This window comes from Arvicanthis niloticus, chromosome 1, assembly GCF_011762505.2.
Source record: "Arvicanthis niloticus isolate mArvNil1 chromosome 1, mArvNil1.pat.X, whole genome shotgun sequence".
NCBI lineage: Eukaryota > Metazoa > Chordata > Mammalia > Rodentia > Muridae > Arvicanthis > Arvicanthis niloticus.
The window spans coordinates 73205674-73225919 of NC_047658.1; the positions used below are offsets into that span (position 1 = coordinate 73205674).

The 20246-nt window shown below is 37.5% G+C and overlaps 2 protein-coding genes across 4 annotated transcripts; both read left to right on the forward strand.

The window, feature by feature from the left end:
- Positions 1-43: 43 nt before the first annotated feature.
- On the forward strand, positions 44-5328 carry LOC117723335 (olfactory receptor 51B6). 3 transcript variants are annotated; one of them, XM_076939733.1, is made up of 5 exons: positions 44-140; positions 750-999; positions 2585-2712; positions 2897-3097; positions 3233-5328. In XM_076939733.1, the coding sequence occupies exons 4-5, from the start codon at positions 3019-3021 to the stop codon at positions 3985-3987; spliced, it is 834 nt and encodes a 277-aa protein (XP_076795848.1). In that variant the 5' UTR covers positions 44-140; positions 750-999; positions 2585-2712; positions 2897-3018; the 3' UTR covers positions 3988-5328. The 3 variants fall into 3 exon arrangements, with proteins under 3 accessions (XP_076795848.1, XP_076795833.1, XP_076795840.1); XM_076939718.1 differs by having other exon boundaries at positions 2897-5328; XM_076939725.1 differs by lacking the exon at positions 750-999 and having other exon boundaries at positions 46-140; positions 2897-5328.
- Positions 5329-14897: 9569 nt separating this feature from the next.
- Positions 14898-20005, forward strand: LOC117706622 (olfactory receptor 51M1-like). Its single transcript, XM_076913758.1, has 2 exons — positions 14898-15088; positions 18134-20005. Exon 2 carries the CDS (start codon positions 18182-18184, stop codon positions 19139-19141), a length of 960 nt encoding a protein of 319 aa, XP_076769873.1. The 5' UTR covers positions 14898-15088; positions 18134-18181; the 3' UTR covers positions 19142-20005.
- The last annotated feature ends 241 nt before the right edge of the window (positions 20006-20246 follow it).

Below are 20246 nucleotides of genomic sequence, written 5' to 3' on the forward strand. Positions count from 1 at the left end.
AAATAAATATCCCTACTAGGCAGGCTCTTATGCAGTCTCTTTAAAAAAACAAATAGATGTCATGACTAAATCCTTCTAAAAGCTGATTATCTGAAGTTTCTGAAAATGTCACTAAGGAATGGACAGTGTCAAAATCTCAGGTCAGTGAGATTATATAATAAATTTTTCTTTTCTTTAAGATTTATTGCAGACACTATAGCATAGGAAGATAGATTCTCTGTTAGAGAAAAACAATGTCAGTATTTACCAAATCTATCAGCAATAGTCATGAATCCTAAAACCTTCCTTATACTTCTACATTAAGAGTGAACTGGTTGCTAGAAATGACATGCCAGTCAGTCTGTGTGGTTAAGTGATTTAAGAAAATGCTTAAATCTGGGGATATCAGATGGTGTTAGAAATGTAGGAAAGCTAATTTATTAATGACTCTTAAACAGGACACAAGCTGTGTCCTGGGCAAATGGGAAAAAACTCAAAGACATGTCCTATTGAGAAGGGGATGAAGGACTTTGGGTGGAGGAAAGAGTGTCGGGACAAAAGTGACCAAAGGGAGGTGGGTGTGGATGTGAACTGTTCAAACCTGAAAGAGGTCTCTAGAGATCTCTGGGGACCTCTAGTTTACATAGAAGAGTTTGAAAATTCTCATCAACAGAACAATCCCACTCTGAAGCAAAGACTTGTAAAGGGTGAGTGGCTGGGAGGTTGAGCAATAATCTTGGCCTTTCTAAAGATTCCTCTACTCTGCCCAGATTTTACAGATGAGCGTGGGTACCACAGAGACAGTTCTGAGGAAAGTGAGCAGAAGTGCTCAGTGTTTGAGCAAAGAAAGAAAGGCAGCAAGCTGGTTTGTAGCGCTAATGATGCCACCTATGCCTTAAGCCTGAATGATCCACAATGGATAAAAGGGACTCTGGTGCTTGATTAATGTCATCCGTTCATAATATGAACCTGTTACCTGGAAGACCTGGACTGGCATAAGTATTCTACAAAATGAAATGAGTATGTGATACTACAGTTGGCTGAGAGAGATGAAAACTAGAATTATTTATTTGTTGCATTTATGTCTTTGCAGGATCTTCCCTTTTCCAGTTTGTCTCTGCTGTTTCCTTTCTTTTTCTTGTTTATTCTTCTACCGATACTTATAGGGCATTAATGTAACACAATAATAGTAAAGGTTCTAGTCTAACATCCTAGCTGTTTTATGATGAAGTTTAAATTTGCAAAAAAATTTAAATATCTTCACTACAAGAAAAAAGTTCTGTGTAGATAACAGATATAATAGTTAGCTTCACTATGGTAAACATATCACAAGATAAATCTATATTAAATCATAATATTGTGGAATTCAAATACACAAAAGTTTTATTCTCCAGTCTTGTATTTTTAACTCACCATAAGCTACATACTTCTCAGCCTTTCCATGACAGGAAGGAATTAGCTATTTCTGTGTTTCTCACATGATGAAAAGGCCCCTCTCTACCCCAACTTCTCCTAGTCTAAATGGTGCAGGATCAATATCATCTCTAGCAACATCAGAATTTTCCACTCACCACTCCTTAACTTTTATTTGTCTAGCAAGGCACACTATTTGCTTCTCAAATAAAGTCTAGTCTAGCAGGGTTTTTCTTAAAGTCATAACTCCCTGAATTGCCTTATTTTCCCCCATAGGCTTCATAAGAAAATCACTTGACAAATCTCAGGGTAAATGCTACAGATGTGTGCCTACTGCAATTTTTGTAATAACAAAATTCAATATGAGAAAGCATTCTCTTTTCTGATTCTAATCTGTTCTTGTATTTAGTGTCAAAATCATGATAAAGATGTAAATCGTTAGCATCTTTTATAAATGACAATCCTTGATCTCAAGTGGCTCCCCAAGTTCACTGTCATTAAGAAATAGCTGCAGTAGAAAAGCAACCAAATTCTAAAGAGTGAAACTAAGTGATTCTGGAGATACATTTTCATGATGAAGATGGTTCCATGAGTAATTTCTAAAAATCCACTAAGATATGGCTTGACAGCATGTGAGATGCATAGTTGCATAGTCCACATGAGATGTAGAAGAAGGTGATCACATTCTTTCTGGCTGATATCAGAAGATGAATGCCTCCTTCCAATAATAAATACCTTAGAATTCTGAGTCATGAAGCTTTCTCAATTTATGTAAATTTCATCAGACTCTTCAGTTATTGAAGCATTGTCCATGGGACCATGTCTAAATAATCAATTTCTAATTTGCTTCTCCAAATAGCTGGCAATCATTTGTCTGACTTTACCAAATAATACCCCAAGTGATTATCATAGACTTGTTTTATTGTTAATTTTTATAAGTATATAATAAAACTCTGAAACTTTTGGAAGAACTCGTGGGAAATTAGAGTGCTACATCATTTGATAACTTGAAGGTTCATTTGTTGGGGAAACACAGATGCAGGTCAGCGTTATATCATCTTTCGCCCTCCCAGAAATCTTCATACCTTTATCATGTAAGGATTACTTATAAGCATGTTAGATAGATCCAACCCTAAAATTAACTGTTATATTTTGTTTCTTTATAATTTTCTTTATATTATTTTGCAATCAGATATCCACGCCTGGCCTTCAAACAATGCTTAGATACTTTCCGGCATTCTGTCTCATGTATTCTGGGGATCCTTTGGGTCTATTCTAAATGTCAGCGTTCAGGATGAGGAGTGCCGTGAAAATAGTCCTGTAAGTACCAATACTATTAAAGTACTACTCAACTATACCTCATTTTATTTGAGGAATAGAATTTGCAAAGATTTTATCTAAGTCTATCCTTCACAGACAGGTTATGTCTAATGTACATTTCAATTATATGAGCTCTGGAAATGCATATAGTTGTTCTTGACATATCCTGTTTTCCCATACCTAGAAAGCTCACAGGAATGATTGAATTATCATTGTTGATGGAAATCAGGATCACTGATCATCCACACAGGAAGTAGCATCCTCAAGGGGCAAATCCTAAAGAACTACATTTGATCATCTTGTCTGATGGGAATATTTCTGTCTGCAATGCCTGCAATGTGGCTCAACATTTCCTCTTCCCCATTCCTGCTCACTGGCTTCCCAGGTATGGAGAAAGCCCATCACCTGATCTCCCTCCCATTACTGATGGCCTATATCTCCATACTTCTTGGGAACAGCACCCTTCTTTTCCTCATTAAGGATGACCATAACCTCCATGAGCCCATGTATTATTTCTTAGGTATGTTGGCAGCTACGGATCTTGGAGTAACATTGACCACCATGCCTACAGTCCTGGGTGTACTATGGTTAAATCACAGGGAAATTGGCCATGGAGCCTGCTTCTCTCAGGCCTACTTTATTCACACTCTTTCTATTGTGGAGTCAGGGGTCTTGCTTGCCATGGCCTATGACCGTTTCATTGCCATTCGCAACCCATTAAGATATGCCACCATCCTTACTGATACTAGGGTAATAAAGATTGGCATAGGTGTAATGATGAGGGCTGGTCTGTCAATCATGCCAATAATCATTCGCCTGCATTGGTTTCCCTATTGTCGATCCCATGTACTCTCCCATGCTTTCTGTCTACACCAAGATGTCATCAAGCTAGCCTGTGCTGACATCACATTCAATCGTCTCTATCCAGTTGTGGTTGTATTTGCAATGGTCCTGCTAGATTTCCTGGTCATCTTCTTCTCCTATATTTTAATTCTCAAGACTGTCATGGGCATTGCTTCTACAGATGAGCGGGCCAAGGCCCTCAATACTTGTGTCTCCCACATCTGTTGCATCTTGGTCTTTTATGTCACTGTGGTTGGTCTGACATTTATTCACAGGTTTGGAAAACATGTTCCTCATGTTGTTCATATCACAATGAGTTACATCTACTTCCTCTTCCCCCCTTTTATGAACCCTGTCATCTATAGCATTAAGACCAAACAGATTCAGACTGGTTTGCTTCGCTTATTCTCCCTACCTTGTTCTAAAACATGACTCTGACTGTGCCTGGAATGTTGATATAGTGACAATGTTTTTGGCAGAAGCACCCATGCAAAATACTTTAGTAGAGACATACTAACTCCTCTGCTATTTGATTATGCTTCATTTCTGACATGATGTGCCATAATGTATTCACAATGCTAAATGCTATGTCAAGATCTCACTTGATATTAACTATTTCCCTAAGGTAACTTAAACCATTTATTGAGCTTATGATACACATGCACATACACATATGTCCTTTGAAACTTCAGTATAGTTCATACTATATTATGCCATACCTGTTTGTGTCAAAGTCCATCATTATCCATGTGTTCTCCATATACTGGGCCTCCTATATGTAATGCTAAGGCATTTAGTAATTTTGTTCATATGCCGCTGGTTAATGGTTCTAGAAAACTACCTTGAGTGAAATGAGCCAGACTCAGCCTCAATTCAGGATGACTGATCTGGGAAAAGCATGTCCATGAAAATTTTGCTCAGTTTCAATACTGATAAACATTTATCAAATAATAATGCCAATAATAATAATTTTAAAGCATACGTATAATCCTAGTCCAGATAACCATCATTTTAATAAGTTTGGTCCCAGGTACTACTGAATAGACACAGATGTATTTTTATTTATCAAAACGCATAAAAAGTCCTGTTTGGAGAACAGAATGGTTAGATGGGAGATCTGGTTCATAGTATTCCAGAGCATGGCATCCTGGTCATTTGTCTGGAATGGGAAGGATGGGGAAAACACAATGGTTATTACTGGACACAAAATTATCTTTTCTTTCCCCAAATACCTTTCAGATATTATGGCCTCTTAAAGAACCAGTACATATAATCCAAAAGATAAGTTTTAAATGTTACAAAAAACATTCTCATGAGCAGACTCACAGGACCTTAAATGCTGGGATAATCACACAACTAAAGCTATGCTGACAAACTTATTCTCCGGTGTCTGGGCTCTGTCACACTAGCCTTCCAAGTGACCTCTACTAGCCGCATCTACTCCTTCTCATAAAAGGTGATCATTTTCTCAAACTTCTGGGGCTTATGACTAACTTAAAGAAAAGAAAGAAATATCTTTACAACAGTTTCCAAGCTACTAGAACATTTTTTATCTGATCTGCTCAGTGAACTATTTCTTGTTTTATATTGTTCTGCATCTTGGCTTAATATTTCAACTTAGTGTAAAAGCTACGTTTTTCCTTTCATTGCTCCAAGAGTTTGTTCCTTAGACAGGGCAGAAAAAAAATAATATAATAATTGCTGTGCTACAGAATTTACCAAATAGATTATTTTTAATAAAAATGTAATTTTTATTAAACCAATGAAAGTAAATTTAAGTGACTGGCTCTTTCTGTGTGTTTGTCTGTTACTTCCTGCCTATGTCTCTTATATTTTGTCTCATAATGTGTTCCAAAATGTGAACAACCAAGAATCATCAAGAAACTTCTAAGATATCAGGGCTTGGCCATAACTCAGTTTATGGCATCTTTGCCTGGCGTATATAAAGCCTTGATTCAACCTTGAACAGCACATAAAACTACACAATGTGGAGATGCATACCTACAATCCCAGCGCTTAGGATGTAGAGGCAGGATGATCAATAATTCAACTTTATTCTACATACATAGAAAGTTTCAGACAAGAATGCAATGCATGAAGTCCTATCTCAAAAAAATTTTTTTAATTTGATTTTTTTCTCTCTCTCAGAATGAATTCAGGGGAAATCTGTCCTAAACCATAGTAATCACTTCTCCATTCCCCCTTTAGTCATTCTGTTCTTGAGCTCTGCTCCATCCAGCTATTAGAGATATTATGATAATAGTATTTTTATAAGATCTATAAATTAATATATATGGTGAATACCACTTTGAGTGTCATTTGATCATTTACATTTTCTATAATTCTCCTTCTTCTTCCTTTTTGTGGTGTCTAAATCTTTTTAGGTGTTTTCACATTTCATCCCAATAAATAGGATGTAATAGGTAACAAGATGAAGACATGTCAGGCTATGAGAAAATTTATATCAAGTGTTTGGGAGGATACTGAGACAGGATAGAGCCAAAGAATGCTGTCCAGTGGCTATATAAAATGAAGTGATGTTTACACCTACAGTGTGGAGCAGAACTTGAGATAACATATCAAAACCAAAAAGCAACAAGCAGATTGTTACTGCTGTCTTGTGGAATCTCTATTCCCTACTGTTCTTTGTATGAATAGTATAAGTATGTAACAAGTGTCCTAACCCTGCTGGCTCTCAGTTGGGGAACAAGGAGATATTTTCTTGCTGCTGTGGAATTGTCGAGAAATTATTTGCTCCAAAAAATACAGATTAACTCTTTTAATGCTAGGGAACTCCCACAAGGTGTCTGTTATTAGGAACGCTCACAAGGTATCTATTATCATGGTTCAAAAAATGCTTCTTCCCTGTTTTTCACCATTTGGCCTCTGAAGCTAAATTATCCATACAAAAGTGGTGTAATAAGCAGTACTTCTGCATACTTTGAGGTACACAAGAGTAGATTTATTGTTTATTTGCAGCTCTATCTTAGTAACATGTAGAAGGTGCTTTAAAACATTTGGATCAATGAACACATTGGGACCTCTCTGAAAGCTTTTATTCATGATATACGTGAATATCTGCTAGTCATTCCAGGTTTCAATAAAGACAGATGTTTGTTCTCTAACTTTAACAAGGTAATGTTGTGTTAAAGTGTCAGGCACACTCCCAAACAGGAGAACTGGAGCCAGATGTCTGTAGTAACAGTTGTCAGAGTATGATAAGATCCTGGGATAGACATCAACGTGCAGCTGCTGGCAAAGGCTAGCTCAAATGACAAAAGCCATATGATCCAGGATAAAGTTATGGGCTCAATAATAAATAATCAGTTATTTTGAGATTAGATTACAAGTTAAGCCTTGGGCATAGAACAATAGTGGGAAATCTGCTTAAATAGCAGTGCAACTTTCTGTCTAGAAACACAGTAACAACTTAATCTATTGTTGATAAGTTCAGTCCTTGACAATGCCCAGAAGGAGCAGAGACTCTTTGTAATAAAATATTCCACGACTGTTTTGCCTAAAACCAGCAAGATGTAGCCAGGCAAATTCACTCTTCAGACTATATTGCTGCATTTCTGGAGCACAAGCAAAGCATTACATCTCTCCCCCAACTTGAGGCTTCCTAATAAGTTGTATGTGGAAATGCCAGTAGCTTGAAGACAGAAGCACAGCTGCACACAGAACAGGAGCACAGCTGCATGCAGGGCAGGAGAACAGCTGCATGCAGAACAGGAGCACAGCTGCATGCAGGGCAGAACAGCTGCACACAGGACAAGAACACAGCTGCAGACTACTGCCCTCAGTAAAGGGAGATATTCCTTGAGACTTTTAAAGACTTAGATTCTAGCCAAAGTAGTTTCTAGCTTCAACTATGAAGAGAATTTCCAGGACTAGATAGTTCAGTCAATCAGAGATGTTTATTTTTCCAGATATTTTAATGTAGTCTTGAGTGTGAAGAATAAAAGAGAAAGAGACATCAGAAGAAAGTGCTTCATAGCCAAGTCAGGGAAAGTGTATCCCAAGGTAGGGAGATCAATAGAAAATTAGATGCATTCAAGTGTAAGTACTGGCTTCTCCAAATGAGTAAGCAATTAATTGTCTTAGCCATGTGTACCATTTTTGACTCTCAAGTTACTACTCAAAACATTACTTTGAAAAATAAACCTTTTAAATATAGGAGTTATATGAAGTCTCTCTAAAGATGCTCTGATACAGAAATAACACTAACACTGCACAAAGGGTTTGATACATCTCTTCCCTGTAAATGGGGTTTCTGGCGAGATTCCTAGAAAACTGGGGGTTTATGTCTGAGGAAGAAGAGCTGTGAGCAGTTGTTAATGTAATGGAATTCTCACTATTCTGGTGGCAAGGACTTTAACTAGATCTAGAACAAGGGCTTTCATTCTCCCTCCTCGTGTCTTCTGCCTTTCTGTCCTGCTTCAGAATGGCTTGTGTTACTTCCAGACATAAGTAGCTGCTTTAACTGTCCCGAGTACTATCACTCCAGGATTAGTAGTTCAATACACATCTGTCAGTCCTAGCTGTGTATACATGCAAGCAAATTAGGACATACTCAGCGGGTTGTATTTATGTATTTGTTCATCTAAATGTATATGTGGCAACAATAATTTAAGAAAAGAAGGTCATTGTGAATTTGGGAGGGAGATGTAGGCAGAGACATGGGAGCTGTAGAGGGGAGAGGAGGGAGAGTGTGATATAATTCTATTTTGACTAAATTTTTTTAAATTAATAAAAGAATTATCACTCATATATTACACTTGGTCTTCTCAAGATCTGTGTGAACCATGTATTAAAGTGAACACAGGGGGAAACGCAGCCTGAGAAGGTTAATCAGCTCACTGAGTGAGGACATAGTAAGATTGGGATTCAGGTCAGGAATCGGAGTTTATGTCAGTAAGCTCTTTATACCTTCTGTTTCTTCCTGGTATCTCTCTAAGACAGAGCTCATCACTGGAAAATATCCCAGTGACAACTTGTAGACTTGGAAAATGATGGTTCTTCTTTTGTGGCTAATTCAGTATTGTTCCATAGACGAATTCCCTTGGATTACTCACCTGAGAAGTTTTTCCTAATTTCTTACACTTGGTTACAGTTTCTTAATTCTATAGGAGCAACCATTCCATTCTGTTGAAGACAGCATAGTCTTATCTCTCCCAGAAACATGGGAGAGTCCAAGATAATTTCTTTGTTTTTGTTTTGGTCATTAATTAAGAAAATGCTTTACAGTCAGCCCTTATGAAAGTATGTTCTTCACTCAGGTTCCCTCCTTTCAGATTTCTCTAGTTTGTGTGTCAAGTTGGCATAAAATTGACCAGCCCATCCACAAATAAAACAGACATAAAGGAGAAAACGTTTTCCTCTTCAAAATGGCTGGGCAGTGTGGAGTCTGAGGAAGGGAGAGGTTTCTCTTGGGCAATGTGGCAACTACTGCTCTATTACTATGCTAGACTAAGCATGCTGCCACATACGTGAGTGTACAGGGAAGTAGAGGATAGACTAAAGTCCAACAGTATCATTCCAGCTTTAAAGATCCGTATTAATTCTCCTTCACACACTGGAGCTTACTGTACCTGGGCCTTTTGGGGTAAGTGAGTTGATGTTGCAGGTATTTCTAACCTCAGAGAGCCCTAAAAGAAGCAAACTGTTTGGGAATGTTGAGGGCAGTAGGTGTGGGCTTCTTTTAGATCTGCTTGCATTAAGTTGGAGTGGGAGCTAAGTAAGACTTCATTAGGATTTCTAGAGCAAAAGCCATTTGCAGAGGTTTCTATCTGAGAGATTGTTTCTTTTAAATTTTTAATAAAGCAGAGAATCATTTTGTCTCCCTCAAAGTCAGAATTTTTGTTCAGAGTTTGTTGGACATGGGGTGTGGGTTTATGTAAGAGAGAAAGAGATCATTCTCTAAGAACAAATGGGTCTGGAGTCCTCAGTTGTATGACAGGTATAGATAACATGGCAGCATAGCCCTGAAAGAAAGCAGATTCTGGGACGTGACACTCCCGATGCAAGCTTGAATTTAAACTTATCTTTGGGCTGCCCCCTCCTCCTGGTGGCTGCACTGGAGAACTACAGCACACGCATTGACCAGCTTCAGCTTGGGAGGAACCTCAGGTTCCAACCAAGCCTGGCTCAACCAACGCTGGTATCAACTCTGGAAGAAGCCTGCTTAAGTGTAACTGATATTGTATCTATGAGAAACATGGTAGTTTAACTCGCTTTCTCTCTCTTTCCTTCTTCCTACCACTTCCTCCTTCCCTTCCCTCCCCTCCCCTCCTCTCCCCTCCCCTCTCCTTTCCAAGTACTTCATGTTTACAAACAGGAAACTCTTGTTTCCAAGATTTATAATATTGGATTTTGTACTATTAACTGGATCTTGTACATATCTATCTTTATAATAGTGGATTCAGATACTTAAGTATAAGAGAATGAATACATTCCTGGTTAAAGCTTTGAAATGACTAACTCTAACATATGTTTTCCATAACCCCATATGAATCTACCCCCATTTATTTCCCTTCATATCTCCCAGACCCCAACAGTACCTAGAAAAATAGGAAGAGAGCTAAGGGCTGTGTTTGTGGTCCACACCACTCTCATTCTGTCCTCAATTCTCATAAACAACCTCTGTCTTCCTACTGTGCGCTAATTGTAGTTTCACGAATTCTGATAGACCACCTATCTTTTTGACTAAATGAGCTTTGTATCCATGTACATAGAAGACTTAGGCTGCAGTTCCTCACAATGAACACTAAATTCATGCATTTGGATTAAAATGTATACAAATGATTAATTTTAGCTAACATTCAAAATAGGTTATGTATAGTATGATAAAAATAAACCTAAATATCAATTTAGAAAACAAGTAGAAATGCAGAGTGCTTTGTGTTTATTTGTTTGTTTGTCTGTTTCAATATGACCTTTGAATGTTATTAACTCTAGACCTTCAATTATATAATTTACATAAGAAAAGCATAACATTGTTATATGGGTTTTATAAATAAACATTGTAAAGCCAATATTAAAGACTTTACACAAATCATTCTGATTCATTTTCCCTGTTGAAAGATATGACACAATTTTCATGCCAGTCTAAAAAAGACCATCCCAGTGCATTTTGAAAGGAAAGAAAAGAAGCACATTGACTAATCATATCAGGAAGTAAAATTGAATTTCTTTATGAAATTACACATCAGAAGAGTAAGGAAAGCAAGCACAGTTAGGATATCTGATTGCTGTTATCCTGTAGGAACTATTCCATGTATTCCAAGTTGAGTATGGAAACTTAAGGAAGCCTGAGATGTTGGCCTGGACAAGGGTTTGCAGGCAATTATACAAGGAGTGATTAAAGTAGGATGATCTCAAAAATTTAGAGTGCCTGTCAGAGAAAAGTGAATTATTTAGCATTGAAAAAGCAGAAATAAATACTGAGTACATAATGGGTGTGGAAGGGTAAGATATTTGAGGTACTTATGACTTTGGACTTGAAAAGAGATGAACAATTTAGAAAGCAGTGTGACATCCCATAGATAACCTTCTTCATACATCACACATAGCCTGTGCATGTGTGAAATTATTCTTTGTCATAGGCGAAGGGAGTGGAATGAAGTCACAGCTAACAAGGTTGGTTCTTCATAGAGCAGAAACAAGATGCAATGTGGTAGGATGGCTTCCACTGCTGGACCCAACCTTGAAGAGTAAGAATGTTCCAGCTTCAGGTGAATTCAAGGAGTGGTAGGGGAGTAATAAAAGACTTTGACTACATGGGTCCCAACCCTAGGGACTCCTTTTTTGTTCTCAAGCTCTCCCAGATGAAGTGAAGTGCTTTACAAGCACAGAGGAAGAAAGAGGATAAATACTTCTCTGACAGAAACCAGCACAATGCCTCTCCCTGACCCTCCAGCCACTCTGATCTACTGTGAAAACTGTTCTGACTTTAAGTTTTTAAAATTAACAGCAGCTGGTAAGTGTCTGCCACTATCTTCTCTTGGAGTGTTGTGACAGGGAGTCATAGAGGAGAGGGTGGAGGATATGCAAGAAGGGATAGAGGTATGAATGAATGTTCCAAAAGGGTGGTGAGCATGAAAGGGGGTATTTTCAGCTCTAAATTGGCCTTTTCCCTGACGTGCTTAAGTGATCTTCTATAAATGTATTACTCATATTTCCCTCACTGAAGCTCAGATTTTCTCACTTGAAAAGCTGAATCTAAGGATCTGAACTGTCTACAGAAACTGCTCTATCTTTGATGTTCTCAGAGAAAGTCAGGGTCAGGGTCAAAGAGAAGAGCCTGAAATCACTGGAAAAGATGAAAGACCATCTGCAGTGTTATCTTATGGTTAGGAAACAGCACTGCCCTATCCTCATGACTGTGGCTTCTGGGCTAGCCATGCTCTTTCTGAATCATGCCTAGAGATTAACTTTCCACTAGCCCTAAAGATCAGCTTACTGTTCTGTGTGTGTCCCTCCTTGCCCAGCTGGGAACCACACTCAATATGCCTCTTTCTCTCCTAAATGAAAGACATTCATTTTTCTAACACTTATGTTAAACACATTTTGAGTCTCAGGCTTGTGTATACAGCAGAGAACCTAGCTCTGCTCTGCAGGTATTAATGCTGACAACCTTTCATGACAGTCTTACTATTCCAGCAAGATCTCCTTCTCTGCAGTCTTCCTCTACTCAAAAGAGTCATACTCTACCATGGTGGGGACAGTCTTGAGATCTCAGTATAAGGAATCTGGTTGGAATATTTATGCTCAAAACATAAGAAACAGTGTTTTATAATAGTTTATTTTAGAAATAGTAAATACTAAATTTGAAAAAATTAGACATAGCAAAAGCAGCTAATTGTTCATTTATTAGGAAATCCAATTTTGAGAACTTTTCTCATATTTCACCTATATTTGTTCTGCTCTGGCTGTTGTAGCTTCACAGTCATTAGGCGTTGATATGAATTGATAGACAAGACTTTTGTTTTTCTGTGGAAATGGAGATATGGGTGTTACTCTCCCTCCAAGAACCATTGTCTCACATTGCCAACATAAATTACCTATAACTTTAATTCTAAAAGCAGTAATCCTAGTTCCACCATTGTCTCTGTGGACTTCTTGGTTCTAAGAAATCCTTCTTCTTGTCTGTTGTGCCATGTCACACTGAAGTCAGTGTCAATAGTCAAGCCTTAACTCCAAACACACCCAGGCAGGATAAGAGGTAAGAAGCATGGACACTCATCCCTTCATTTCATTCTTCATGCAGATACTGTAAGGTAGAGCTCATTATGTGATAAAAATGACCTGAAATCCAGAGGTCTCAGAGAACCTAGTCTACTGGGTTGAAAAAGGGGGAGTTAAAGAATCATTAGTTTTAAATACATGTGTATGAGGGACATATATAAATATAGATATATAGGTGCTATCTGGAACATATAAATAATCATGTAACATAAAGTTTATATAAGCACTCATTGTTCTTAGCCTTCTAGCCAAAATTCAATTATGAAGTATACATAAGTACAAATACATGTATAAATACAGAATCATAATTTTATTACTTGTGTATTTATATGCATGTCTTTATCTTTCTATAATGTATTTTAAATATAATCTGCAATATATAAAAACTAAAAATTAATGATATGTAATACACATTTTATAAACTATTAGTAAGTTTTGAAAATACATTGTATATGATTGTACTTATACTAATGTGTATGTACTCTCTTCTACATAGAAATACATTTCCTATCTAACTATAAAAAGTACATACTTTAAGAGATATAAACGTGCATTACATTTCAGTAATGCTACATAAAAGAGATGATGGGACTACTGAGAACTCTCTAATTTTACACAATTAAGTCAGGGGAAATCTGTAAGAACACATATTTGTACTAAGTCTTAAACAATCAATGAGTATTTACTAGTTGAGCTTTCCTAATTATACAACTAAGTTGGAAAAAATTGTAAGAAGAAATATTTGTACTAAGTTTTAAACAATCAGGAAGCATTTATGAGTTGGAAGAACAGAGGCTATTGTTTGCTGAGAAAGCAAGGAATATAAAATGTAAAAAATAAAATAAAAAAATACACAGAGCATCAAGAACTAACAACATGAGTATATTGAGTGGATTAAATAAAGGATGTTAGGAAAGGCACCAAACCAGTTAGGGCTTGGCCATGGGTAATGTACTACAAACTTTTGTATAACATTAAGATAATACTCTTTGGAATGAGACGTGGCTTATGTGCCATCTGTGAGATAGTAATAAAAAATTCATAGTTATAAGAAACACAAGTGTGTAAAGTTTTTTGTATTCTTTGTGAATTGTTCCTAACCTCAAGACACTGAACCCATTACCACAGCTTTTTACTGTCCTGAAAGGGAAGCTAGTGAAGGACTGCCATAGTGGCTCAGAGTTAGCACTTTCCAAATGCTGCTGTGACAGTAGGAGATGGATTCTGAAGATGGAGGGTCAGACAATGCAAGTTATGTATCAGAGGGCTCAGCTAGGATGGGAAAACTAAGAACTAATATGATAATTACAAAGATAAAGACAAAGGAATACATGAAGCGATACTTAAAAGGTAAGAAACATTGAACCCAATTGGAAAATAAATAAATTCAAAAGATTTTAGTAGATATTTGGGAATGGTAACTATATCTAAAAATGACAGGTAGAGGAGAATTAACTGTGGGATGGTGGACTTGAGCTCAGTGGTGAATGTATTAAGTAGACTTGGCACACACACAAGCAACTCGGAAAGAGACAGTCATACAGACTAGCAATATAACAAAGCTATCTAGACTAGAGACAAATATTCACGGGCATCTTCATAATAATTAATAATAAATGAGAAGGCAAGAAGTTTACAGTCAGGAAATTGAGTACCATGAGCATTTTGAGTAAGGGGAGGAAGAACACAATGGGAACTGTTACCAGAATATATTGGTATATTTTGTGGCAAAACTAATTATTTTTACACACATTTACATCTAGCCCAATGTAGTGGTCAAGTATTAAGAAACAGGGAATTAACAAACTTTGAAAGCCATAAGAGAATGAGCACTTTAACAATTTAAATGCAATATGACAGGATGATCAACATCCAAAATAGAAAATGCCTGCGTTTTAGAGAAAGAATATATCAGTGTTGGATAATAAGTGGCAATAAGATTTGCCATTTTCATATTCACTTTAGAAACACTCTCTTTGTCTAAATTTCATCTGTAAATCCATTGATTTAGAATAACAGAATAAGGTAAAAGTAAAATTATATATGCAGTGTGTTCATCGATGTGTATAAACTAACCAAACTCTAGGTGTAAACAAAAACCATCTGCCAGCAAATTAAAAAAAAATAATAATCTTGACAAAAAAGAAGGAGGAGGAAGAAGAGGAGGAGGAGAAGGAGGAGGAAGAGGAGGAAGGGGAGGAAGAAGAATAGGAGGAGGAGAAAGAGGAGGAAGAGGAGGAAGAGGAGGAGAGAACCAGACAATATGATATCAAAACTTCTAAAGGAGGTAAGGCGTGTATGTATTGCTAACCTAACTAAGTCAGGTATTTTAAAGACATAGTAAACATAGGCCCTAACAGATGCATTTAAAAAGCATTTCTCTAAATGGACTATAAAATTAATAAGTTGTGTACTATTTATTTGAATAGAAACTACTAAAGAAATGGAGAGAATAAATGGGCAAAATATTCTTACCCCTTGGCTGAAATGTGGTGGGCTCATCTTGATCTTGTTCATCTTTTCCTAGTTTGTTTGTTTTTAACTAAATATTTTTTCCTTGAGGGTTTTGTTTTTTTTTTTTTTTTTTTTTTTTTTTTTTTGAGACAAGGCATCTATGTGTAGCTCATGCTGTCCTGGAACTTACTCAGTAGAATAGACCATCCTTGAACTCAGAAATTTGCCTCTGCCTTCTTCTTAGACCAAGAGAGCTACCACTGGCTTTATTTTTGTTGTGGTTTTGTTTTGTTTTCACTCTTGCATTATCCTCCCATGACCTGTTCTGGACCACCTAATACAGTGTCACCATGATCCTCCTTACGTGACTCACCACCCCCAGTGTATCACTGCAGACGCTAGCACACACTGACCTGTCTCCACACACTGACTGGTCTCACTCTCATAATCATCATGACGTAATTCTTAGCAACTTAACTGTTGCATCTATGCCCTTAAGATCTCATCAAGAATTGTATAATGTACCTAAAATCAATGATCAAGCCTAACCCAGGATCTAGAAAGTCTGTTTCCTGGTCATTATCCCTCCTCTTCTCATATTTTAACTGAATTTGTAACCTATGATATTCTCTACAGTACATTAATCATTCTATTTGCCTATACTCTGAATTCAGATCACACTAACTTAGCCAAAGTTCAATCTAGTTTATTTAAATCCTCTTCCACTTATTTCATGTAAGTAGCTAAATGTAGTGATGGGAAATAGACCTAAACACTTACTGATTACACTTTGAATATGTGAGCATGAAAAAAGGCCATCTGCATTGTGGAATCCCACCCCATTGCTCTGATACATTGTCTCTCACTCTCCCTCTTTCACCTTGATGCCTTAGAGTAAGATTTTTATTTGTCCCATTGCATAGGCACATCCCTTTGTTTTTCCAGCCAATCAAGCAGTTAAGCTGCAATCCAGTTCAAACACTCTCACTTTCTGTTTTCTCTGCTAGAAGGTACTTCTGTAAGATACAGTTGCCCAAAATCAACAGCTCTTTTGGAGATTCCATGTCACACAATTCTTTGTTTGGACATTATCTATCTTTTTATCTTTTTTTCTGTGTTTCTCTCCTTTTGTCTTTTTTAATTTATTTTTTATTGGATATTTTATTTACATTTCAGATGTCATCACCTTTCCCCATTTCCCCTCCCTAGAAAACCCCTATCCCATACCCCCTTCTCCTTTTTGCTTTTATACAATTTTTTTAATGTCAACCAAAGGCTTTATAAGTTTGGTAATGCTCAATATCAATCAGAAGAGTAACCTAATACCCAATCTAGATATATCAACTATCTTTGACTGGAGGAGACATGTGAACATCCGCCTCCATGTCTGGCCCCCCTCTCTCTTTGTCTCTCATCACCTAGCTCCTCCTCTTCTTCTTCTCCTCCTCTCCTTACTCCTCCTCTCTGTACTCCTCCCACCTTAGCGCCTCCTACATATCACCCTTCCTGTTAAAATAAAATTTTTCTCTCAAAATACAGTTAAAGCATAACTATACTAATTTATCCTTTTGTCTTTTTTAATTTTCCTTCTGCTTATAAGTATAATTATTTCACATATATATTATGGTTTCCAGTGTTATGTTTTTATGGGACTTCTGTGTGTACAAAGTATGGGTCTCTGCATCTATATGTGTTTCTTCTGCTTTGGCTTTAGCTCTTTTGTTCCTTGTAGTTTGTATCTCCCATCATTCTCTGGTTTGTTTTGTTTTTATTTTATGTTTTATTATTATTATTAGATACCTATTTGTACTGCAAAATGAGAGAAAGGAAGAAACTGTGGATTTGGGTGGGTGGAGAGTTAGGAATAATCTAGAAAGAGTTTGGAGAGGGAAAGTCATAATCAGAATTACATTGCCAGAATTGCAAATATCAAAAACAAGAATGTGACTTATACCCCTAAGATAAGTAACATAAAATAATAATAAAAAAAAAGTTGTTGAAAGACAAAATTGTTGGCTCTACTTGGCACAGTTTAAGTATAATGGAATTTAAAAACAGTTAAAAACACTGTCATAAAACAGTAAACTGTGAAAAAACAGTTATAAAACTGTCAAAAACAGCTGTGAAACATCAAGTTACACATTTGTATGTGCTACTTCATACAAATGTAGAAATTAAAAGAAAAATTCTAGAGTAACAGATTTAATTCTCAGAACAAGAATGGAAAATGAAATCATGAGAGTCATTTATATTGCCTAAGGAGAAATATTAGAACATTCTGAAAAAAAATGCCTAAGGATGAAAACAGCCATATGTAAGGAATGGGCATGATAAAAAGCCAGAAGAAAAGACTAGGAAAAAATATAAGTAGCCTGCGGTGGTGGCTTATGCTTTAATACTAGTACTCTGGAGGCAGAGGCAGGCAGATCTTTGAGTTCAAGACCAACTTGGTCTACAGAGTGAGTTCTGGAACAGCCAGGGCTACACAGGGAAACCAATCATATCTCTCTCTCTCTCTCTCTCTCTCTCTCTCTCTCTCTCTCTGTGTGTGTGTGTGTGTGTGTGTGTGTGTGTGTGTGTGTGTGTGTGTGTGTGTGTGTGTGTGTGAGAGAGAGAGAGAGAGAGAGAGAGAGAGAGAAAAGGAAAGAACGAAAGGAAGGATGGAGGGAGGAAGGGAGGAAGAGAGGAAGGGAGGGAGAGAAGGAAGGACATAGAAAAAGAAGCCTAATGACAATAATTTGTGATGTGAATGGCTAAAGGGTACAGCTGATGAATGGGGTTGACGATATGAAGGGAGAGATCATTGCAAAATTCCTGAGAGATGTCTTTGAGAAGCTGAAGAACTCATTAATAATCAGAAATATCCATTTATTTTCAGGTCCATCCTTGAGAAATACCATCACAGTATCTTCTTACTTCTCAATTCATGGTCCTGTCCAACATTACTCATTTTAGCCCCATGTTCTACCTCAGTGGCTTTCCTGGTTTGGAAGAGTTTGAACACTGGATTTTCATCCCTTTTTTCTTGATGTACCTGGTGGCCATCTCAGGCAATTGTCTCATTCTGATGATTATTAAGACCAACCCTCGACTGCACACACCCATGTACTATCTGCTCTCCTTACTGGCACTCACGGACCTGGGGCTGTCAGTATCTACCTTACCCACCATGGTGGGTATCTTTTGGTTCAATTACCATAGCATTTATTTTGGAGCCTGCCAAATCCAGATGTTCTGCATCCACTCTTTTTCCTTCATGGAGTCTGCAGTGCTCCTTGTTATGTCTTTTGATCGTTTTGTGGCCATCTGCCACCCACTGAGATACTCAGTCATTATCACCGTTGAGAGGGTAATGAGGGCAGGCCTATGTGTCATCCTCAGGGGACCTGTAGCTCTTATCCCAATTGTCCTCCTCCTGAAGAATTTTCCCTATTGTGGGCCTCTTATCCTCTCCCACTCATTTTGTCTACACCAGGAAGTGATACACCTGGCATGTGTGGACACCACCTTCAACAACCTATACGGACTGTCACTGGTGGTGTTCACCGTGATGCTGGACCTCGTGCTCATTATGATGTCCTATGGATTCATTTTATACACGGTGGCTGGTCTGGCTTCCCAAGAGGAGCAGATCCGAGCCTTCCAAACATGTACTTCACATCTCTGTGCTGTGCTTGTGTTCTTTGTGCCCATGACAGGGCTGTCCTTGGTACACCGTTTTGGGAAGCATGCTCCATGTGCTCTGCATCTTCTCATGGCTAACATCTACCTCTTTGTACCACCCATGCTTAACCCAGTCATATATAGTATTAAGACAAAAGAGATCAGAAGAGCAATCATCAGGTTCCTAGGCTTTAGAAAGGTCAATTCTGAGTCCTGGGGATAAATGAATCACTGAATGTCCTTACTCTAATAAGTCAAAACTCTATCACATTAAGTACCTGTCAAAACACCCAACGTCATGATAGCTCCAAGTCATAAATAATATGTGAATGTTTCTTTTCTTTCAAGTTGTGGCTCAAGAGCACAGACCTTTTTCTTAAATTATGGTGCCTCTTTCTTCCCATCTTTTCTGCTTGGCCAAAGACTTCTTCCTCTCTTTCTACTCTGGTTAAGCCTTACTGTCAGACCCCAGACTCACATCAGTTTATTAAAATCTGACACACTTCCCCTAAAGTATTTAAAAACAATCTCTCAACTCTTCCTGAAGTTGTTCTTCTATGATCATTCCTCTAATAGAAGCCCTTGAACCTCCTCCTGAGTCTGCTCATCTCTGATTTTATCTTGCTTGTTGGTTTTAATCCCTTGAATCCTGCAACTCAGTTCAATGTTAAGCTGAAGCCACTGTGTGCATCCAGCTGCTGTAGTTGGGAGATGCTCCACAGTGATGTGCAGGAGAACAGGTTCAGTCAAGGCAACTGTGACAAACATGGTGGGTCACAATTCTGTTGCTTACGACATGTGAACTCCAAATCAGCAGAGCATCCAGCCCTGCACTGCCACACTGATCATAATTTATGTTTAGTCTCACCTTTAATGTTACTTACTAAATGAGAGACAGTTTTCTAAACACAGAACAGACAAGGTTGTTTGTTTTCATAGCACCCCATATTTACCATGTTAATATTTGTCATAAATTAGCATATGGTTTGTGTGTTCATGTACTGTGTACATGCATCCATTAGGATATAAGACTAATGTAAACTCCTTACAGTTATTATAGATGCATCTACCATTAATAAATCTATGTGCTGTAAATTCAATGACTGGTACATAATGTATCTTCACTAATAAGTGTCAATGATAGCAAAAGAGACACAGTCACTAAAGAAAATGCTTTGTTGATACAGAGACATCAAACATTGCACAAGCCTTCCCAAGAGTCATATCCTAGATCCTGATCTTTTAGGTTCTGGATGATCTTGTGTGTATATGTGGGAGGGGGTGTTTACATGCATGTGTATATAGATTATGTTTTTCTGTTTATACCT

Excerpts from the sequence above, each read along its gene's own strand:
- LOC117723335 (XM_076939718.1), top strand. The coding sequence starts at position 3,019 with ATGGGAATATTTCTGTCTGCAATGCCTGCAATGTGGCTCAACATTTCC.
- LOC117706622 (XM_076913758.1), top strand. The coding sequence starts at position 18,182 with ATGGTCCTGTCCAACATTACTCATTTTAGCCCCATGTTCTACCTCAGT.